General features: G+C 34.1%; 1 protein-coding gene across 1 annotated transcript; it reads right to left on the bottom strand.

Moving 5' to 3' along the window:
• Positions 1–13,156: 13,156 nt before the first annotated feature.
• LOC120224292 (olfactory receptor 2T27-like) lies at positions 13,157–14,092 on the bottom strand. Its single transcript, XM_039222541.1, has one exon. It carries the CDS (start codon positions 14,090–14,092, stop codon positions 13,157–13,159), a length of 936 nt encoding a protein of 311 aa, XP_039078472.1.
• Between the last annotated feature and the right edge of the window lie 10,769 nt (positions 14,093–24,861).

Here is a 24,861-nt window from a genome sequence, read left to right as displayed (position 1 = left end):
TCAGCTCACGTCATAGTTCATGAGTTCAAGCCCCACTTTGGGCTTTCTGCTCTCAGCACAGAGCCTGATATTGATCCTCTGTACCTCCCCCCGCCCCTCTCCTGCTTGTTCACTCTGTCTTTCTCTCTCAAAATAAATGAACTTTAAAGAAGCAAACTGAAAAAATAAAATGGAAACGATTACAGATAAAGAATGAATATTTAATTTAGTTTTTTGTGGTATCATTCTTTTCAATGGATGTATAGTAGACACAATGTTTTATTAATATTAGGTGCACAACATAGTTATTTGATAATTCTATACAATGCACAACATTCACCACAATAGGGTAGTTAGGTCACTATAAAACATTATTACAATAATATTGAGTATATTCCTTATGCTGTACTTTTAATCTGTGATGTATATATACACATATACATATAAATTCATATACATATATATGCATATATACATACACACATTTTAATTGGATTGTTTCTTTACCTGACATCATGCACAAATATCTTCTCCCATTCCTTATGTTCTTTTAGTTTTGTCATTTTTTCCCTTTGCTATGGAGAAGCTTTTCATTTTGATGAAATCCCAATAGTTTATTTTTGCTTTTGTTTCCTTTGCCTCAGGAGATATATCAGTTTATGTGTCTCTTCACCATCTATAAATTTTCTTTGGAAAAGTGTCTGTTCATGGTCTCTGCCAATTTTTTAAAGCTGATACTTTTGCTGTTTTTTTTTATATATGTTATCTATATATTTTTGTTAGAAACCTGTTATTGGATATATCATTTGATAATATCTTCTCTCATTTATACCTATGCCTTTCATGAGTTGATAGTTCTCTTCTTTGTGCTTTTTATTTTGATGTATTCCCAATAGTTTATTTTTGCTTTTGTTTCCTTTGCTTTAGATAACATACCTACAAAAATATCCCAATGGCTGATAACAAAGAAGTCATTCCTATGTTTTCTTCTATGAGTTTTATGGTTTCACTTCTCACACTTGGACATTTAATACTTTTTGAATTTATCTGTGTGTATGGTTTAACAAAGTGGACCAGTTTTATTATTTTTAATGTAGGTGTCCAGTTATCCTAATAACATTTTTTAAAGTGACTCTCTTTCCCCCATTGTATATTCTTTCCTCTCTTGTTGTAGATTAATTGACCAGATAAATTTTGGGTTTATTTCTGTGACTTGTATTCTGTTTCACTGATCTATCTCTGTTGTTATGCCAGTATTATACTGTTTTGATTACTGCTGTATGCTACATCTTGAATTCTTGAGTTGTGATGCCTCCAACTTTCTTCTTCAATTCCAAAATTGCTCTGGGGTTACATTGGGGTTCCATGCCAATTTTTTATATCATTTATTCTAGCCTATTGAAATAATGTTCCTGATATTTGGATAGGGATAACATCGAATCCGTAAATTGCTTTGGGTTGCTTGGAAATGTTAACAATATTTGTTCTTCCAATACATGAAATTGGTTTACATTTCCGATTTCTTTGCAATTTATTTAATTAATGTCTTATATATATTTTTTAACATTTATTCATTTTCAAGAGACAGAGAGAACAGAGTGTGAGCCGGGGAGGGGCAGAGAGAGATGGAGACAGAATCCAAAGCAGTTTCCAGGCTCTGAGCTGTCAGCACAGAGCCTAACATGGGGCTTGAACTCTCTGACCATGAGATCATGACCTGAGCTGAAAGTCAGACACTCAACCGACTGAGCCACCCAGGAACCCCTCTCTTATAGTTTTTAAAGTTTGTTGTGGTGGTGGTGGTTGTTTTATTTCCTTGGTTAAATTTATTCCTAGGTATTTTTGGTAGGTACTATTGTAAATTAGACTATTTTCTTAATTTATCTTTGTTCTACTTTGTTACTAGTATAGAAATGCAACAGATTTTTTATATTAATTTTGTATCTTGCAAATTTAGTGAAATAATTTATCAGTTCTAACAGTGTTTTTGGGTGAAGCTTAGGATTTTATATATAAATATAAGATTTATATTATTTATATCTTATTTATTTTTATGTCATGTAAAAATATAAAAATTGTTCACATATAAATATAAATTTTGTAGATAAATTTATATTAAAATAAATTATAATAACAATAAATTATATACATATATAATGTCATCTGCAAATATTCAAGAATTTTACTTCTTCTCTGTTAATGTGGATGCATTTATTTTCCTTGTCTGGTTGTTAGAACTAGGACTACCAGTATTACATTCAATAAAAGTGGCAAGAGTGGAGATCTTGTCTTTTTTCTGATCTTAGAAGAAAAGCTTTCATTTTTTTCACCACTGAGTATGATATTAGCTGTGTGTTTTACATGTATAGCCTTTATTATATAGAGTTATATTTCCAGCAAACACAATTTGTTGAAAGTTTTCACCATGAATAGATGTTGAATTTTGTCATATGATTTTGTTTTAACTATTGGGATAATATTTTATTATTATCTTTCCTTTTATTAATATAGCTTATGACATTGATTGATTTGCACATCTTAAATCATACCAAGACTCCCAAAATAAATGCCACTTCATCATAGTAAATGATCATTTTAATGTATTGTTGAATGTGGTTTGTTAATATTTTGTTGAGAATTTTTGCATCTATGTTTATTAGACATATTGTCCTGTAGTTTTCTTCTTTTGTGACTTCTTTTTCTGGTTTTAGTATCAGCATAATGAAGCCCTTGTAGAATGTGTTTGATACCTCTTCTTCTATTTTTGTTTTTGGAATATTTTGAAGGGAAAGAAATTAATATTTTTCCCTTTTGTAAGTTTTTATTTAAAATGCAGTTAGTTCAAAAAATTCCAGTTAGTTAACATACAGGGTAATATTAGTTTCACATGTACAATATGTTGATTCAACATTTTTATACAACACCCAGTGGTCATCATAGGAAGTGCACTCCTGAATCCCCATCACCTATTTGAAAAATTCCCCCACCCACATCCCCATTGGTATTCATCAGTTTATTCTCTCTAGTTAATAGTCTGTTTCTTGTTATGCTCCTATCTCTTATTTTTCCCCTCTTGGCTCCTTTGTTTTGTTTCTTAATTTCAACACATGAGTGAGATCATATGGCATTTAACTTTCTCAGACTGACTTATTTCGCTTAGCATAATACTGTCAACTTCCATCTATGTGATTGAAAATAGCAAGATTTCAATGTTTTATTGTTGAATAATATTTCATTATATAACTATATATATATATATATACAATGAAATATATATATTATCCATTCATTAGTCAATGGACACTTGTGTTTGTTTTTTTCTATAATTTGGCTATTGTAGATAATGCTGCTGTAAACATTAGGGTGCATTTATCCATTTCTATTAGCATTTTTGTATTCCTTGGGTAAATACCTAGTTGTGTAATTACTGGAGCATAGGATAGTTATATTTTCAACGTTTTGAGAAACTTCCATAGTGTTTTCCACAGTGACTGCACCAGGTTCCATTCCTAGCAACAGTGAAAGAGGATTTCACTTTCTCCATAGCTTTGTCAACAGCTGCTGTTTCTTGTGTCTTGTAGATTTTAGTCATTCAATCTATTGTGAGGTGATATCTTATTGTAGTTTTCATTTATATTTTCCTAATGATGAGTGATTTGAACATCTTTTCATATATCTGTTGGCCATATCTGCAAGTCTTCTTTTGAAAAAATATGTCTGTTTATGTCTTCTGCTGATTTTTTCATTGGATTAATAGTTTCCTAGATGTTGAGTTGCATGATTTCTTTATACATTGTGGATACTAACCCTTTATCAGATGTGTTGTTTGCAAATATCTTCTCCCATTCCATAGGTTCCCCTTAGTTCTCTTTATTACTTTCCTTCTCTACAAAGAAACTTTTTTATTTTGATTGAATCCCAATAGTTTACTTTTGCTTTGTTTTCTCTTGCCTCTAGAAAGAATTTGCTAGGGTGAAGTCAAAGAGGTTACTGCCTGTGTTCTACTCTATCATTTTTTTCTGGTTTCAGGTGTCACATTTAGGTCTTTAACCCATTTTGAGTTTAGTTTGTGTATGGTATAAGAAAGTGTTGTAGTTTAATTTTTTTGAAAGTTACTGTCCACTTTTCCCAACACTATTTGTTGAAAAGACATTCTTTTTCTCATTGGATATTCTTTCCTGTTTTGTTGAAGATTAATTGGTCATAAAGTTGTTGGGTTTTTTGGTGTATTTTCTATTATATTCTATTTATCTACATGTCCATTTTTGTGCAAGTACCATACAACTTCATAACTATATCTTTGCTATATAACTTGAAGTCTGGAATTGTGATGCTTCCAAATTTTCTTTGCTTTTTCAAGATTGGTCTTGCTATTAAGAATCTTTTCTGTAACTACACAAATTTGGGGAATTTTTAGTTCTAGTTCTGTGAAAAATGCTGGTGAAATTGTGATTGAAATTGTAGTAAATGTGTATATTGCTTTGGGTAGTATAGACGTTTTAACAATATTTATACTTCCAATCCTTGGGAATGGAATGCCTTTCCATTACTCTGTGTCATCTTCAATTTCCTTTATTAGTATTTTATAGTTTTCAGAGTGCAGGTCCTTCACCTCTTTGGTTAAGTTTATTCCTAGGTATTTTAATATTTTCAGTGCAATATTATGTGGTGTTGCTTTCTTAATTTCTCTTTCTATTGCTTTATTATTGGTATTTGGAAATGCAACAGATTTCTATACATTTATTTTGTATCCTGTCACTTTACTGAATTTATCAGTACTAGCAGTTTTATCAGTTTTAGAGTCTTTTGGGTTTTCTATAAAGAGTATCAAGTATCATGTCATCTGCCTATATGGAAAGCTTTACTTCTTCCTTGCTATTTGTATGCATTTTATTTGTTTTTGTTGTGTTATTGCTGTGACTATGGACTTCCAGTACTATGTTAAGTGGTGACAGTGGACATCATGCTCTTGTACCTGATCATAGAGGAGCAACTCAATTTTCCCCACTGAGGATGATATTAACTGTGGAATTTTCATTGATGTCCGTTATTATGTTGAGGTAGTCCCTCTATCCCTACCTTGTTGAAGGTTTTTATCATGATTGATATTGTACTTTGTCAAATGTGTTTACTGCATCTATTGAAATGATCATTTGGTTCTTACCCTTTCTTTTATTAATGTGGTGCATCACAATCGTTGATTTACAAATAGTAACCAATATTGCAAACCAGGAATAAGTCTCAATTTTTTTGTGAAGAATGATTCTTTAAATATATTGCTAGATTCTATTTCCTAGAATTTTACTGAAAAATTTTGCTTCAGTGTTCATTAGGGATATTGTCCTATAGTTCATTATTTGTTCTATCTGTATTTGGTTATGGTATCAGGGTAATGCTGGCATCATAGGATGAATGTGAAAGTTTTCGTCCTCTTCTATCTGTTGTAATAGTTTAGAAGAATGGGTTAACTGTTCTTTAAATTTTTGGTACAATTTTCCTGTGTAGCCTTCTGGCCCTGGACTTTCATTTGTTGGGTGTTTTTTGGATTACCGATTCAGTTTCTTTTCTGGTTTTTGGTCTTTTAAAAATTTTCTATTTCTTCTTGCTTCCATTTTGGTAATTTGTAAGAATTTATCCATTTCTTCCAGATTGTCCAGTTTGTTGGCATATAAGTTTTCATAATATTCATATATATATTTGTATTTATGTTGTGTTGGTTATTATTTCTCCCCTTATTTGTGATTTTATTTCTTTGTGTTCTTTCTCTCTTCTTTGTGATGTATCTCACTAGGGGTTATCAAATTTATTAATTTCTTTGCAAAGATCCAGCTCCTTGTTTCATTGGTATTTATGTTTGTTTGTTTGTTTTTGTTTGTTTGTTTTGTTTTTGGTTTGTTTTACTGTTGCTTTTTTAGTTTCTATATCACTTATTTCTGCTCTAATCTTAATTATTTCCTTTCTTCTCCTAGGCTGCTGCTGCTTCTTCTTCTTCATTTTTTTTTTTTTTTTGGTTCTGTTTTTAACTCCTTCAGGTGTAAGACTAGGTTGTTTATTTGACATTTTCTTGCTCTTTGAGTTAGACCTCTATTGTTATATATTTCCTTCCTAACTGCTTTTGCTGCATCCCAAAGGTTCTGGAATGCTGTGTTTTCATTTTCATTTGTTTCTATGTATGTTTTTTCATTTCTTTGATTTTCTGGTTGATATATTCTGTGTTTAGTAGCATGTCTGTTGAGAGAGGGACCTGAAACACTGGAACTGAGGCAAGCATGACTGAGAAGGAAAGTCTTGTCATAACACAGGGATGTTAGTCTTGGTGTAGCAAGTTAAGCAGCTAATGTAGGCAGTGTGTTGCTTCCTTCAGGTGGCTCTGTGTTTGTGCTGAGGGGTAGGGAAGGGAAATGGTTATGGAGAGGTATCTCCATGAATGCTGCCTCTCTGGAAGCATTCTGATAAGAGCTAATATTTTACCCTTGTGTGCCCCAGACCTTCTTTGGATCACTGATTCCATACCATTAGCTCCTGGGTTGTTTTACTGCCTTCTTTCCAGGAGCAGGACAGTGTCCTCCAGGGTCTATCCCTGCTTCCCTTCAATCTCTAGATTTGAAACCCTGCTGATTGCAAGAACTCCTAAAATTTAGCTACTCTTGTTTTCCAAGGCAATGGCCTTGGGGAAAATTCTTTTTGTGTGTTCCCCTGTGTTTCTTTCTTTCTTGCCTTTCTCCACAACCATGGCTCATTCTTCTCTTCAGCATCTATGATCCATTTCTTCCCTAAGCCACATCTCCATATTTTCTACCTTCTGCAGTGTGGCCTCTTCTCTCCCATGAGTTGTAGAGTTTCTTCTATCAGTCTTCAGAATGATTTCTAGGGTATTTAGGGTGAATTGATATTTATCTAGTTGTGTCCTTGGAAGGATACAAATCCAGGGTCTTCCTACTCCACTGCATTCTTCCCTTTCTCAATATTAGCACTTTTCGAAGGATTTTCTAGAATTTGCCTGTGAATCCATCTGATGCTGGATTATTCTTCCCCCTCCTTTCCTCCTCCCTCTCTTCCTCCTCCTCCCCCTCTACTCCTCCTTCTCCTTCTTCTTGTCTTTTTAAAATTATTACTACTGGGGAACATAGGTGGCTCACTGAGTTAAGCTTTCAACTAACAGTTTCAGTTCAGGTCATATTCTCACTGTTCATGAGTTCAAGTCACTCATAAGGACTCTGTGTTGACAGCATGGAGCCTGCTTGTGGTCTCGCTGTCTGCACTTCTCTCTCTGTCCTTCCCCTGCTTGCACTCTCTCTCTCTCAAAATAATAAATTTCAAAAAATATAAATAAATAAATAAATAAATATTATTACTAATACAATTTCTATCCAAGTGATTGGTCAATTTAGATTTTTTTAAATGTTTCATTTATTTTTGAGAGAGAGATAGAGACAGCATGAACAGGGGAGGGTCAGAGAAAGAGGAAGACACAGAATCCGAAGACAGGCTCCAGGCTCTGAGCTGGCTGTCAGCACACAGCCCAATGCGGGGCTCGAACCCATGAACTGTGAGATCATGACCTGAGCTGAAGTTGGATACTTAGCCGACTGAGCCACCCAGGAGCCCCTAGATTTTCTATTTCTTACTGATTCAGTTTCAGAAAAGTGTATCATTCTATGATTTTACCTATTCTAAACTGTCCAACTTTTTTTGGAATATACTTCAATATAGTCTCTTAAAATTTTTGTCATTCCATAGTGCCATCTGTAACTTTTCCTCTTTTATGATTATTCTTTCGGATGTCTCTCTCTCTCTCTCTCTCTGTTTTCTTAATGAGTGTTGCTAAAGGTTTATCAATTTCAGTTATCTAGCTCCTCTAGCCATTGAATTTTTCTATTTTTCTTTTAACTTTGGTCTCTAAATCATTTGTTTCTGCTTTTGGGCTTTATTTGTTATTTTTCTACTTTTAGTAAGTATTTTTGCTAGAGTTTTTTCCTGTTTTTGTTTGTTTGTTACTTTTGTTTTGTTTTTCAGTTGAGTATTACTAAAAATTCCCTCTTAGAATTGCTTTCAGTGTGTCCCAAAGATTTTGGACTGTTGTTTCATTGTCCTTTGCCTCCCAATATATTTAATTTTTCTTTTTGGAGGTCTTTGTTAACCCATTGGTTCTATAGTATCTTTTGCTTAGCCTTCATGTGTGGTGCTTTATTCATTTTTCCCCCTTGAGATTCATTGATAATTTTACACAGTCAAGGTCAGAAAAGATTCATGATATGATTTCAATCTTCTTAAATTTATTAAAAGACTTGTTCTATGGCCTACAATGGGATTTATTTTGGACAGAGTTCCATGTACACTTTAAAAGTATGTGCATTCTGGGGCCCCTGGCTGGCTCATTTGGTTAAGTTCCTAACTCTTGATTCTCTGTTCAGGTCATGATCTCATGGTTTGTGGCTTAGAGCCCCATATCAGGCTCTAAGCTAATGGTGCACAGCCTGCTTGGGATTCTGTCTTCCTCTCTCTCTGCCCCTCCCCTGCTTCCTCACTATCTCTTTCTCTCTCAAAATAAATAAATAAATAGACAAAACAATTTTTTAAATTATTTTTCTAATGTTTTATTTATTTCTGAGAGAGAGAGAGTGAGCAGGGGGAGGTCAGAGAGAGAGGGAGACACAGAATCCGAAACAGGCTCCAGGCTCTGAGCTGCCAGCATAGAACCCGGTATGGGGCTCAAACCCATGAACCATGAGATCATGACCTGAACAGAAGTCGGTCGCTTCACCGACTGAGTCACCCAGGCACCCCAATTTTTTTTAAAAGTACGTGTATTCTGATGCCAGTGGGTGGCTCAGTCGTTTAAGCATCTAATTGTTGATTTAGCTCAGGTTCTCAGATCAGGATCTTACATTCCTGAGATTGCATTAAGCTCTGTGCCAATAGCATGGAGACTGCTTGGTATTCTCTCTTTCTGCCCCTCTCTCTTTCATGCTCTCTCTTTTCTCTATCAAAAGTAAATAAGCATATGTATAAAGAAATTATATATATATATATAAAAATTATAATATATACATACAATGTCTATCAGGTGTAATGTGTTGTTCAAAACCAATTTTTTCCTTATTGATTTTCTGCCTGGATTATCTATGCATTGATGTAGATGGAAAGTTAATGTTCCCTACTATTATATTACCACCCAAATTCCTCTTTCTTATGTTAATATTTACTTTGTTTGTTCTTGCTCTTGTGTGAGGTACATAGGTATTTACCATCTTTTTTATGTTCTTGCTAAATTGACATTTTTTATCATTCTATAATACACTTCTTTTTCTATTGTTACAGTCTTTCCTTTAAAGGGTATTTTTTTTTCTGACATAAGTATTGCTACCCCAGCTGTATTTTTGCTTACATTTACATGATATGTTTTTCCATTTTTAAAATTTCAGTCTGTATGTTGGTTTATGTCCCAGATAAATATCATATAGGCAGTATATAGATAGGCCTAGTTTTTAATCCATTTAGTCACCTTATATCTTTTTATTGAATCATTTAGTTCACTTACATTTAAGGTAATTATTGGCAGTTATGTACTTATTGCCATTTTGTTATTTTTGTTTCTTCTGAGTTTCTTTCTTCTTTTTTCTTCCCTTGTGGTTTGATTATTTTCTTTAGTGTTATACTTGGATCCTTTTATCTTTATTATTTTTTTGTATCTATTATAAGTTTCTCATCTGTGGTTACCATCAGTTTCATATATATCTTATGTGTATGGTCATTTATGTAATGTTGATGGTCACTTAAATTTGAAAAGATTTTATAAGCACTAAATTTTTACTACCACCTCTACATTATATATATATATATTATATATATATATTATATATATATTATATATAGTAGATCATATTTCACATTTTAAAAATGATGAGTTTTTTGCCTTTTTAAAGTAAAATTGACTTTACTACTTATGTTTTAACCTTTATATTGACTTCATAAGTGATTAATCTACTACTTTTACTATGTGTTTGCTTCCACCTCTAAATTTTAATTTTATACTTTATTACATCTACTTAATGGCCTTTTCTCTCCATTTAAACACTTTTTTTTTTAATTTTTTTATTTATTTCTAGGAGAGAGAGAGAGAGACAGCGTGAGCAGGGGAGGGTCAGAGAGAGGGACTCACAGACTGAAACAGGCTTCAGGCTCTGAGCTGGCAGTCAGCACGGAGCCCGACGCGGGGCTCGAACCCACGAACCGCGAGATCATGACCTAAGCGAAAGTCGGACGCTTAACCGACTAAGCCACCCAGGCGCCCCTTTAAACACTTTTTAAAAAACATTTTATGTGTACCTGGTTTAGTGGTGATGGACTATTAACTTTTGCTTGTCTAGGAAACTATTCCCTCAATTCTGAATGATAACCTTGAGTGGTAGAGTATTTTGGTGGTAGGTTTTTGTTTGTTTGTTTTGTTTTGTTAACATTTTAAATATATCATGACTTTCCCTTCTGGCCTGCAAAGTATCTACTAAAAATAAACTAAACAAAACAAAGAAAATAAACAAAACAAAATAAAACAACAATAATAAAAGATGATAAGCTTATGTGGTTCCCCTTGTATGTAACTATTTTCTCCTACTGCTTTTAAATTTTTCTTTTCATTATTACTTTTTGTCATATTAATTATTATGTATATGACTTGGACTTCCTTTGGTTCATCTTATTAGAGGCTCACTATGCTTTCTGGACCTTGATGTCTGTTTCCTTCCTATGATTAGGGAAAGTTTCAGCTATTTCTTCAAATAAGTTTTCTGCCCCATTTTTTCTTTTCTTCTTTGATCCCTATAGTGCAAGTGGTATTATGCTAAATGATAGCACTGAATTCTCTTAACGTATTGTCTATTATTATTATTTACTTTGCTGTTAGGCTTGGGTTCTTTCCATTATTCTGTTTTTCACATCACTGACCTCTTCTGCATTCTCTAATCTGCTATTGATTTCCTGTAGTGTACTTTTTATTTCAATTGTTGCATTATCCAGTTTAGATTTATATATACATAATTTTCTATATATGGGTTGTTCTCAGTGAGTTCATATACTTTCTTCTCAAGTCCATTGAGTATCTTTATGTCCATTACTTTAAGTTGTTTATCAGACATATTGCTGGGGTGCCAGGTGGCTCAGTTAGTTAAGCATATGACTCTTGGTTTTGGCTCAGGTCATGATCACATGGTTTTGTGACTTCAAGCCCCATATCAGGCTCCATGCTGACAGTTCAGAGCCTGCTTGGGATTCTCTGTCTCCAGCTCTCTCTGTTCCTCCCCCACTTCAACTGTCTCTGTCTCTCTGAAAAGAAAGTTAAAAAAAAATATATATCGCTATCTCCACTTCATTTATCTTTCTTACTGTATTTTTGTTGTTGTTGTTCCTTCATTGGGGACATATGTCTCTTTTTCTTCATTTTGATTCTTTGTGTTTGTTTCTATATATTACTTAGGTCGTCTACATTTCCTGCTTTTGAATGTAGTGGTCATGTGTAGAAGATGTCCTGGGCTGTCTTATAAAGCATTCCTTAGTCATTAGAACCATGCACTCCAGGTGTGTCCCCTCTGAGGACAGCATTCAGTCTTCTATTACAGCTGCGCTGCAATTGCCTTCAGCTCAGCTCTCTGCAATGACTAACTTTGCTTCCCTGGGTGAAACAGGGATTTCTTGGTCCCTGACTCTATGACAGACATGAGTGAGGCTGTGTAGGTTTGCTGTGAAGAGGGATGGCAGTCAGCCTAGCTGTCAACAGATAGCCTCTCTGTCACAGTTGAGAGTGCACCAAATGATAGGTCTTTCTCCCTGCACAGCCTGCTAAGGCACATGGATGTTTGAACTGCAGGCACGGTGGGGTGTGGGGATATCTCTGCCCACTCCCCAGGCAAGAGTCATTTTAGACAACTATAAGCCACGGTGAGAGGTTTGGATGGTACTGGTTTCAGGGGAATGCTAAGGCAGGCTGCACAGTCACAGCGAGTTCGGTGCAGAGTGCTATTGCTGGCTCAGCTATGTGAGGGGAAAAGATACGGAATCTGCTAACACTTTTGTTCCTGGAGAAAGCTAAAAGACCTTGCCTCTCCACCACATGTTCTAAGATTAGTTAGTAAATATCACCATACCTCAGGCAATTTTCAAACTGCTGTCTATGCCATGTCTGGGGCTGTGTTATTTAGTATTCTGGCTCATTAAAGGTGTAGAATTTACTGACTATTACCCACCAGCTCCCCTAGAGTTTAGCCAGCTAATTTTCAAGCTCCTAAATTTAAACTGCACTCGTTTTCAAAGTGAAATATTATGGGGACACTTCTTACCAATGCAGGTCTCCAGGACCAGGGGTGCCTGGTGTGGAGTCTGATCTTCTTACTTCTTTATGCTTGTGATCTTCCTTCCTTCCTTCCTTCCTTCCTTCCTTCCTTCCTTCCATCCCCTTCCTTCCTTCCCCTTCCTTCCTTCCCCTTTCTTCCTTCCCCTTCCTTCCTTCCCCTTCCTTCCTTTCCCTTCCTTCCTTCCTTCCTTCCTTCCTTCCTTCCTTCCTTCTGTCCTTCCTTTTTTTTTCTCTCTTTGTAAATTTCACTGAAGCCCCCTACCATGTCTTTTCCTATCCTTCCTTTTTTCATGTGGTCTTCTCTCTATGATTATCTCTGGAATGTTTTTCTGCCAGTCGCATCCGGGTTGTTTTCTGAGATAACTGCATAGATGTAGCTATTGCCTCACTGTGTTCATGATAGAAGGCAAGCTCAGGATCCTGCTATTCCATTCTATTCTTGCCATTCTCTAAACTTGCTACTTTTAATACCAAATAGACCCAAGAAATCTGTGTTCAGTTTAAGAACCAGACATTGATTCTTATTTTATTTACAAGAAATTTTTATAATGTCAGATATTTCAGAGAAAAGTTAATTTTAAAAACAAAACAATTTTATTAACATTTTTCTAACTTAATAATATCCCAATGACATTTATAAGTAAAGAAAGTTGCATCGGAATACTAGAAAATGACATATGAAAAGTTCTGTTTACATAAAGCCACAACCACTTTTGTTTCCAGAAACCACACAACACAACACCATGTTGGTATTTCAAATAGGTTTTCAACTGTGTCTTTGCCCATGTTATTCATATGTCCTTTTCACAGCTGGAGAGTAGTGTTCACGTACTAAAATATCATACATTTCCCTGTAAGTTTCCTGAGAGCTGTCACCACCTCCTTGTTCCTCAGGCTATAGATGAGAGGGTTCAACATGGGAGTTAGGATATTGCTGAATACAGAAAGAGCTTGGTCTTGTTCTGCACTATGAGAGGAAGTGAAAGTCATATAGATAAATATGTTTGGGCCAAAGAAGAGACTCACCACAGTTAGATGGGAAGAACAAGTAGCCAGGGTTTTTTTCCTGCCTTTGACAGAGCTCATACGGAAGACAGTGAGGAAGATGAGAGTATAGGAAACTGTGATGAGACTAAAAGGTACAACAAGCAACACAATGCTTGTCACCACCACCACTAGCTGATACACTGAAGTGTCTTCACAGGAGAGCTTAATGAGCACTGGAACCTCACAGAAGAAGTGGTGGATCTCCCGTGACCCACAGATGGGAAAATGCATAGGGTAGACTGTATGGATAAATGAACTTATAGAGCCTCCAATCCAACAACTTAAAATCATGTGCATACAGAACCTAGGGCTCATAATAATGGGATAACGCAATGGGTGGCAGACAGCCACGTAACGATCATAAGCCATGAGAGTCAAGATGAGACATTCTGACATTCCCAACAATAGGAAGAAGAAACTCTGTGTTCCACAGCCAATCCATGATATGGTTCTTTTCCCAGTAAAAAAATTAGAAGCCATCTTTGGGACAATGGTGGAAGTTAATGTCAAGTCAATGAGGGAGAGTTGACTGAGGAGAATGTACATGGGTGTATGTAATCGAGAGTCTCCCCAAATTAAGACAATCAGAAGTATGTTTCCCAGGAAGGCAAGGATGTAGATAAAGATGATCATAAAGTTGAGGATAATAGCATGCTGAAATTCAGGAAAGAGTCCCACAAGGATGAAATCGGTTATTGAGGATTTGTTTCCACTCACCATGCCTCTAAAAGAAATGTAACAGGGCTGGGGGACAAATCAAATGGATTAGAATAGCTGACATTCAGTACAGGTCTGATATCAATATATGGATATAAGGTTGTATATCTTTCTCTCCACCTTTAGGATCTCATAATATTTGCCATCAGAGATATTTTACTATTTACTGCTGAGTAATTGCCTAAATATTTCTTAAATAGATGAATTAGAAAAAATAATCAACTTCAGTGCCTTTTAGCTTCTACTGAGTGTATTTTTTCTTTCTTTTTTCTTTTCTTTTCTTTCTTTCTCTTTCTCTTTTCTTCTTTTGATTAAAGAATCTTCTAAAAACTATGGATATATTTTCTAAAAATATGAACCTAAAATTTTATAGTTACATCTGATAGTTACGGACCTTTGTTACTAGCTCTTGTATATTTAAAAGGAAAAAGAGAGAAAAATCAACTTTATTCACTCAGTTTCACTTTAAAATTCCAAATAAATTATTTAACAAAATATTAATCAGATATCATTTTAATTTATTTTTGGCTAATTCTCATGATGACATAAGTATAGATGTGAAAATTGCCTCTTTCAAGAGGCTTCTTGGAAGCCATAAATTATAGTCTATCATAATACATAATATTTTATTATGAATTAATGTAAATTTAATTTACTTATACAATTGTGATATAAATTAAATTAATGTATTATAAATTATATAATTATTATTGATTATATAACTTAAATATATTTTTAAATATAATAGATTATAATTATTATTGATAAAGTCACTTAAAAAGAGTATGTGTCCAATAAATGCTTATTAACCACAAGGTTGAACAAAGTCCATGGAAATAAGCAGGACCCATTTCCAAGTAGAATGTATGACAAATACTCTCAGTACAAATCCTGGTGAGAGCTAAAACTGTTTTCCTCCAGTACACCTTAGTGAAAGTAGAGTAAGACACTCTAACCTAAGTAGGACAAAGTTGTACATGTGGAAGTTCCATGTACAACAGTGTTTCCTAGCAGATGGTATTGATGATGCACTGCCATCAAAACACCTGGAAATTCTGTCCTCTATTATTAGAGAAGGAAGTTTATAATATAAAACATTGATCTCCCCTGGTTTAGATTGATGGTTCTTTTCTGGATGTGTATAGTTGTATTATTTTTCTGACAAAAATATGTTAGAAAGATATTTCTTGTTTGCTTAGTTGTAAGCCTGCTGAAATATAAAATAAGAATCTAATCATTAATCTTTTTCTGTCTTTAATGAGCTTAATTACTAATCTTGCTAGAATTACGTTTATGTTATATCAGGAAAATGACAAAGTATTTCTTGAAATATCTTCACCATTTAATCATCTGTCATTCTAAATTTATTGACTGGGTGTCTGTGTGTGTGTGTGTGTGTGTGTATAATTGAATATAAATATATATAAATGTTGAAAAAGAGGCAACAATGATGTAGGGTATGGTCTATTTCTTCAATAAACTGTGAGTTTTAATATAGAATAATTTGTATCAACAAATCACAAAAAAAGTCAAACATACGGCTCTTATAGGGTGGTATAGCAACACAGAGTGAGATCTGAGTTAGATGAGGGTGGAGAATGATGTGAATTGTAATTTAAGCTGTATCACCAAATTGAGCCTTAGGATCCAGCAATTCATGTAAGTTTAAAAACTAAGGAAATGATTTGTTTATTCTGACAAAACTTATGTTGTATAAGTCAAGGAGAAAAAAATATAATTCTAACACAGATTATTATTCAAACAATTTTGAACTATAAGTTTTCAATTTTTTCATTCCTGAATGACCTCTTGGAATTCTTGGGTGTATGTTTATGATGCATGGCTTAGTCTATCATATTCTTCACTGAGCTGAGAAATTCATCTGTCTCTAGCCATTTTGTGTTGAATTCATCTGTCTGATAAAAATATCTTACTTTTTTTCTATAGTAAACATAATAAAACGCCCTCTGTGATTAGGTATGTGTGAGACATGACGCATTCCAAGTGCCCAAAATTTATCTACTGTTATCATAATGATCAGGAGCATTAAAGAAGCCTTGTTTTGCGATTTGTTTTAGAACTGTAATCTAACCTTCAGTTACACAAGACAGATAACTCTTCAAGGTTATGAGTAAATAGCTTCATAACTTTTAGGATGCTTGTGGCAAATATTTCAAAAATACAGAGAATAGGGTAAAAGATGTAATATTCAGTGATTTTGGAATCAAATGCTAGAGTAAAGAAAAATAATCCACGTGTATTTCATTTTTATTTAGTATTTATTTAACATTGTAAATTCTTTTCAATGAATAACTAGGTGCCTTGGAGTGGGGGGGGGTTGTGTGTTCAGAATTCAAACATATGAATCATAGTACAACCAGACTATAGACAATAATTATTTGAATAGAAAAATCTACTTTCATTTAAAGATTTTTTGAATTACATATTAAATTGTTCCCACAATAATAAAATGATTTTATCAATTAATTTAATTTAATGAAATAAATTTGTTGATAGGAAACTTAATATATTTCCATCATTTCCTTAATATAGTTAATGAGGAGTGCAATGTTACATTAATTATAGAAGTTTACTGACCTTTTAAAAAGTCTTGAGAATTATGAATATTTATGTAATTTTAGGAACATAGCATCTCCTTATTGTTAGCATGATTTGAAGTTATGTCTATGAGGTATGTATAAGGAAAATTCAAATGAAATCATAACTGAGTCAATAAAGAGTTTTTTCTAAAAGCAATAGGATAAATTCAAGAGATTATCAATATATTAACTTGGTTACTGAGTTTAGACACATCTTTGGATATCAGTTTTGCATCTAAAATTGTAGTAATTCTCATTCTCAAATGTTTTACTTAATGTCATGAGTGATTCCTGATACATATTTGGCATGTTTCATCATACAAGAGTATTTATAAAACAATAATTTAATGAATAATAGTCAAACATAAATATTATAATTCCATACAGCTTTCTCCTAGACCTGAATCCTGAGTACTACAAAGCACTCATTTAAGACTGTCACAGATATTTTTCCTTTTACAAACACAATCACCAAAGTCTGGCATCTGTGAACCTTAACAGCTAGTATTAAAATTCCCTATAGAATTTCCATTACCAGTTATGATTCAAAATGTGGGTTTATTTTTTGCCAGTTTAATATCTACTTTAAATTCTACTTATCTCCAGACACCTCTGCCTCTTGGAATTGCTGACCACTTTTAGATATTCCGTGCTCAATTATAATCTTCTCATTATGGAGCAGTAGGCTATTGTTTTGTGTAGAAAAGTAAATGCAATTGGCTTGATGTTGATAGAGAGGTATACATTTTGGGAATAGGTCCAGTGACTATGATTCTACAATACTATGTATATTAAATACTAGTTGGTATATAAGCTAAGTTCCAACTTGTTAGATTGCTTAGTAATATGTCATCACATTTTCCAGACCTTTGTAGTGAATGACCTAAGGGAACACAGTCCCCAGACTTTAATTAACTTTGATTGCAGAAAATAATAATGAACCCAACCCGGTGCTCTTCTACTGCTTCACGAAAGCCAGAAGGCATCCCCATGACCTGAACGCTCATACTTCTTTCTTCTAATATCAAGAACAAGGCACATATCTGAAGTCCTAGAAAAACCATTAGGCAAGAAAATATATAATATTCATCTTAATTGAAAAAAGAAGAAATTGAAACTGACCCTATATACTCATCGACACATTTATTAAAGTTGCAGGGTACAAAGTCAACATACAAAAATCTATTGTGTTATATAGACTAACAACAAACATATTGAATGAGAAATTATAAAACTGATCACATCACAATTGCATCAAAAAGAATAAAATACCTAGGTACAAATTTAACCAAGGAGATTAAAGATCTATGTGTGGAAAACTATGAAACATTAATGAAAATAATGAAAAAGATGCAGATAAGTGGAAAGATATTATTATTTATGGATTAAAAAATTAAAATTGTTAAAATATCCATACCCCCAAAGCAATCTACATAGGGAATATAATCCTTATCAAGACCTGCAGATAGCCAACAGATATTTAAAAAAGTGCTCAACAGACTAATCATCAGAAAACTGTAAACTAAAAACCACAAAGAGATATTACCTCATATCTGTTAAAATGGCTGTCACCAAAAAAATAAGTATAGCCATTTTTTGTTAGATTTTGAAGTAAAGGGTTCTTTTATGCACTGTCGATGGGAATGTTTGGAAAACAATATGGAGATTTCTAAAAAAAATTGAAATACCATATGATCCAGCAATTCTACTTTTGGATATTAAACAAACATAACAAAAAAAAATCCACTATTGTTTTCAAAAAATATATGCACCTACACATTCATTGTAGGATAGTTACATGAAGAAAAATTTGTCCATTGATGGATGAAAGGATGAAGCAATGTGTATATATGTATGCTACCCAGCCATAAAAGGAAGAAAAAATTCTCCCACTTGTGACAACATGGATGGGTCTTTTTATTCTTGAGTTATTTATTTTACAGCTGAGAGTTGGCACTGCCTAATGACATTTCAATATTTTATCATCCCTGTACTGTCTTCCTCTCTCTCAGTTTGTTTTCTCTATTTCTGAGTCTGTTTCTGTTTTTGTTCTTTGTTTGCTCATTTGTTTGGATTTTTAGATTCTATATATAGTTGAAATTATATGGTATTTGTCTTATTCTGTCTGGTTTATTTGACTTAGCAAAATAAACTGTAGGTCCATTCATTTTCTTAAAAATGGCAAGGTCTCATTCTTACTTATGGCTGAATAATTTATCACCTATCTATCTACTATCTATCTATCTATCTATCTATCTATCTAGTTAGTTCTAGTTAGTTAACATTATAATATAATATTGGGTTCAGGAGTGGAATTTAGTGATTCATCACTTACATATAATACCCAGTGCTCAAAATAAAAAGTGACTTCCTTAACACCCACTACCCACCCATTTAGCCCATCTTCAACTCACCACCCCTCCATAAACCCTGTTTGTTTCTTATAGTTAGGAGTCACTTATGTTTTGCATTTGCTCTCTTTTCCCCACTTCTCCTATGTTCATATGCTTTGTGTCTTAAATTCTACATACGAGTGATGTCATAAGACAATTGTCTTTGTCTGACTTACTTATTTCATTTAACAATATACACACTAACTCCATCTACATCTTTGTAAGTGACAAGATTACATTCTGTTTGATAGCTGAGAAATATTCCATTGTGTGTGTGATATATATACTATAATATATATACGATATTGTAATATATACACTGTATTATTTTTGTTATGTGTATGTATATGTGTATGTGTATATATGTGAATGGATAAAGAAAATGTGGTATATATATATACATACCACATTTTCATATATATATACACATACATGCATATATATACCATATATATATACATATATATATACATATATATATACATATATATATACATATATATACATACCACATTTTCTTTATCCATTCATTGGTCGATAGACATTTGTGCAATTTCTATAATTTAACTATTGTTGATAATGCTGCTTTAAACATCAGGCGCATTTGCCCCCTTCAAATCAGTATTTTGCATACTTTGGGTAAATACCTAGTAGTGAAATTACTGGGTTTAGTTCTATTTTTAACTTTCGGAGGAAACTACATACTGTTTTCCACAGTGGTTTCAAGAGTTAGCATTCCCAACAATGGTGCAAGAGGGTTCCCCTTTCTCCACATAGTCGCCAACATCTGTTGTTTCTTGTGTTGTTAATTTAACCATTCTGATGGATAAGAGGTAGTATGTCATTGAGGTTTTGAATTGTATTTCCTGATGATGAGTGATGTTGAGCATCTTTTCTTGTGTCTGTTAGCCATCTGGATGTCTTCTCTGGATCTTTGGAATATATTCAACTTGATCATGCTGAATGATCCTTGTAATTTATTGGTGAATTATTGCTGATATTTTGTTGAAGATTTTTCATCTATGTTCATTAGATGTATGTTTTTCTTGTAGTATTATTGTCTGGTTTTTAAAATCAGATTAAAACTGACTTAGTAGAATATATTTAGAATTTTTTGTTTTTTCATCTATTTTTTGGAATAGTTTGAGGAGACCAGGTGTTAGCTATTTAAAATATTTTGTGCTTTGTCAATTCTTCTGGTCTTGGACTAGTGTTTTTTGGGAGTTTTAAATTATTGATTTAATGTTATTACCAGTACTGAGTGTATTCAAATTGTCTATTTATTCCTGATTTACTTTTGAGTTATTGTATGTTTCTAGAAATTTATCCTTGGTCTAGCTTGTCCAATTTATTGGCATATAATTTTGTCATAACAATGGCTGTTGTGTGTGTGTGTGTGTGTGTGTGTACGCGCACGCGCGCATGTGTGTGTGTATGTTCTTTCTGTAACTTTCATTTTCTTTCACTGTTTTTCCCTGGGATTGATTATTGACTTTATTGTAATGCTTGGATTCTTTTCTCTTTATTAATTTTATTTATTTAATGTTTATTTATTTATTTTGAGATAAAGAAAAGAGGGAAGGGACAGAGAGTGGGGTGGTGAGAGAGAGACAATCTCCAGCTGACTTCATGCTGTCAGCACAAAGCCTAATGTGTGGCTCAAACCTGTGAATTGTGATCATGGTCTGAGCCAAAAAACAGTTGGACACTTAACTGACTGAGCCATTCGGGCACTTTGTTCTCTTTATTTTTTTGTGTATCTATTATTGGATTTTATCTTTGGTTGGCATGAAGTTAATAGATAATATCCTCAATATATAGATGACTATACTAAGTTGATAGTCATTTAAATTGTCTCACATTCTATAATAATTTCATTTCTACTACCCCTCTTATTGAATTGTATATGTTTTCATACTTTACTTCTTTTTGTTTTGTGAAGCTTCTAATGTTTTTAAATATAATTGATTTTACAAATTTTATCTTTTAAAATTGTTTAAATTGTTCATTTATTTATTTTGAGAGAGAGAGAAGTGGATGGGCAGAGAGGGAGAGAGAGAATCCCAACCAGGTTCTATGCTATCAGCACAGAGCTCAATGCAGGGTTGAACTCACAAACTGTGAAATCAGACTTGAGCCAAGATCAAGAGTCAGAGGCTTGGGGCACCTGAGTGGCTCAGTTGGTTGTATGTCTGACTTCACCTCAGGTCATGATCTCATAGTTCATGCGTTTGAACCCCACATGAAGCTCTGGGTTAACAGCTCAGAGCTTGGAGCATGCTTTGGATTCTGTGTCTCTCTCTCTTTCTATGCCCCTCCTCCACTTGTGGTCTGTCTCTTTCTCACAAAGAATAATTAATATTAAAAAAAAAGGGACAGATGTTTAACAGACTCAGGCCCTCCTCATTTTATAATCTTCTTATTTCAAATTATGGCCTTTTCTTTTCTGCTTAAGGAAAGTTTATCACCAGTGTAATTTTTTTGTTTTCCTGGAAAACTATCTCTCTTTCAATTTGAATGATAACCTTTTGGGTAGCCTATTAATGGTTGTAGACATTTTTCTTCTAAATGCTTTGAATACATCATGTCTGTCTTTCCTTGGTTACAAAATTTCTCCTGAAAAATCAGATGATAGCTTGATGAGATTTGCTTTGTATGTAAGTACTTTGTTCCTTTTCAGTGCTTTTAATTTTCTCTTTATCTTTAATCTTTTACCTTTCACTTTCTTTGTGTCTCAGTGTTGACTTGTTTGGTTTGTCTTGTTTGAGATGCTGAATTTTCTGGACCTGGATATCTGTTTCCTTGCTCAGGTTAAGATGTTTCTTTAGATATTATTTATTCATATAAGACTTCTGTCCCTTTCTCTCTTGTATTTTTTTGAACCCATATAATGTAAATGAGAAATATGCTTGATGTCCCAGAGTTTCCTAAAACTATCCTCATTTCATTATATATATATATTTTTTGGTTGTTCAGCTTTGGTGCTTTCCATTATCTTTCTAGTTCACTGATTTTTTCTATTTTTTATTCTGCTCTTGATTTCCTCTACTGTATTTTTCACTTCAGTTATTGTATTCTTTATCTAAGCAAATACGTGTGTGTGTGTGTGTGTGTGTGTGTTTGTGTATACTGTGCTTTGTTGATATTCTCACTGAGTTCCAGTCTAGTAAGCATCTTTATGACCATTATATTCACCTCTTTATCAAGTAGTTTGTTTCTTTCCATTTAATTTAGTTATTACTCTAAATTTTTGTTTTGCCATTTGATTTTGAGCATATTCCTCTGTCTTCTTATTTTGTGTGACTATGTTTGTGTCTATAAATTAGATGGACCAGTTAACTTTCCTAAGTTTGAAAGTATGGCCTTGTGTAGGGACATCCTTTTGTAGGCTGCATGTACTGGAGGCTTTTTCCAGCTGCGGCTGTCACAGATGTGGCTCCAAGTTCCTGGGCACTCTAAGCTGGGACTAACTTAGTGGGACTCCTAGAAGGGAAATGGTCCTGAGCTGGGGGTCTCTCAGGGCTTTCCACACAAAGGGAATCCTAGCAAAATGGTTAAAACTGAACTAAGCATAGGCTAATGGTGTACCTGGTTGAACACCTTGGCAGGCCAATTGGAGCTGATGTAGTGTGTCAAGAGGTCTCAGGGCACCCTTCAGAGAGGAGAAAGCTGGAACTGAAGCAGATTTGGGCTTACAAGTCCTAGAGTGTTCCATGTGGGTGTTCTCTGGAAAGTCATCTGAACTAAAACAGGTGTAAGCCTAAAGTGCCCAAGATATTTTGTCCCTGTGAGAAAACTGGAGCTATAGTGAATGCTGTGTAATGGTTTCAGATTGAGTGCCATTCTGTGGCCATGGTGCATACTGGGGGCTCAGGTTTCACTAAGGCAGCTAGCTGGCTTGGGTGTCCAGACTCTGATCCCATCTCTGCTATAAAAGAGGAGGAAGAATATAAGTAAACACATACACCTGCTCCTCTAATTCCAGAGAGCTTTCTAGCAGCTCCCTTACTGTTTGGTGGAATTCTTAACATGATTACTTTACATTTCATTATTTCTATTTTAAACCATGACATTTTTCTGTGTCCCAGAGCATCCTGAATTTGTGTGGGCTAAGCACCTGTGGATCACTTGGGTGGCAGGCTTGCTAGGGTGCTTAGACCATGTTCTTTGCCTCAATACCAATAGAAGTTTAGTTCATTTACAATCTAGTTGTACACTTTTTTGTTTTGTTTTTAAGTTGTTTGGGTATAGTTGACATATAATGTTACATTAGTTTCAGGTGTACAAAGTAGTCATTCAATAAGTTTATACATTATGCTATGTTAAATCACAAGTGTAAGCATCCTGGAAAGATGGATAGAGCTCTCACAGGCATACAGTGGGATGCCCTACATGCTTCATGCACATAACCCTGTATATCACTATTACAAAATGATTGACTTATGTTTTAAATTCCTTTGATGTTTTTATTTCATAACGAGAAGCCTGTATCTCCCATTCCCTTTCACCTATTTTGCTCAGCCCCCCAAGTCCCCTCCCCTATGGCAAAGATCAGTTTGTTTTTGTATTTATAAAACTGTTTATGGATTTGTTTGTTTGTTTTTCCTTTTTGTTTAGATTCCACATATGAGAGAAATCATATGTTATTTGTCATTCTCAGTCTGACTTATTTCACTTAGAATTTTACCCTCTAGGTTCATCGATGTTGTCTAAAATAGCATAATCTCATATGTATGTTTTATCTATTAATCTCTTGATGTCATTTATGTTGCTTCCATATATTGGTTCTTGTAAATAATGTTGTGATAAATATAGGGATATATGTATCCTTTTGAGTCATTGTTTTTGCTTTTGAGTCGTTTTTTTTTTCTTTTGGTAAATATTCAATAGTGGAGTTATTAGCAAAACTACAATGAGCTATCACCTTACACCTGTTGGAATGGCTAAATTTTAAAAAAAAGATAAGAAATAACAAGTTTTTGCAAGGAAATGGAGAAAGGAGAATTCTTGTGCATCATTGGTGGGAATTTAAATTGGTGTCGTCACTGTGAAGGTACCTCCAAATAATTTCTCCTTTAAACCCTGTTTGTTTGTTTTTTCCTATGCCCAAGGGCAGAAGAATATAAACTCAGTCTTTCAGTTCATCTTTTCCTATGTAGTTTGCAGAATCAGTGATTTTTTGATATCTCCATTTCTCTTCTCTTATATTCTGTAGCTTTCGTTGTGAAGGACCTGTTCAATCAGTCCTCATTTACTCTGTAGGAGAATTTGCCTTTTATGTAGGTGTTTATTTGGTGTGTCATAGAAGAATTGAGCTCAAGGTCTTACCATCAAGGTCATCATCTTGGACCAAAAAATTGGAAAACCTATTTTTGGAAAGTGTTATCTAAGATACTAGCTGAAGAGCAACAGGGTAGTATATATACTGAATCAAGAGATGCTGCATGGCACTATTACAAACTGGATGGAAAAAAAAAAGCTGATTTCCCACTCCTCCAATCACTTCAGGACTTGTGGAATGTGTATTTATCTGGAGGAGGTGGCGGCACAGCAGCGGCTAGGGCATGCCTGAAGCTGCTACATTCCCCACACTCACGCGGGGCTCGGAGGCCTCGGATCCCAGGTTGTATCGCTGCTTGATCCCGCGGATCAGAGGTTACGACACTTTTCCCATCCCCCACTCAACCCCTGGCAGCAGGGAAGCAACGACCTGTGGGAATGCTTCTGGTGGTATAAACAAAGCCCGCAGACTAAAACCTGGAAACAAAGCAGGGTGTGG

This window comes from Hyaena hyaena, unplaced genomic scaffold (assembly GCF_003009895.1).
Source record: "Hyaena hyaena isolate Hyena2069 unplaced genomic scaffold, ASM300989v1 scaffold_1155, whole genome shotgun sequence".
In the NCBI taxonomy this organism is placed as follows: Eukaryota; Metazoa; Chordata; class Mammalia; order Carnivora; family Hyaenidae; genus Hyaena; species Hyaena hyaena.
This window is presented reverse-complemented; position numbering and strand designations above follow the sequence as displayed.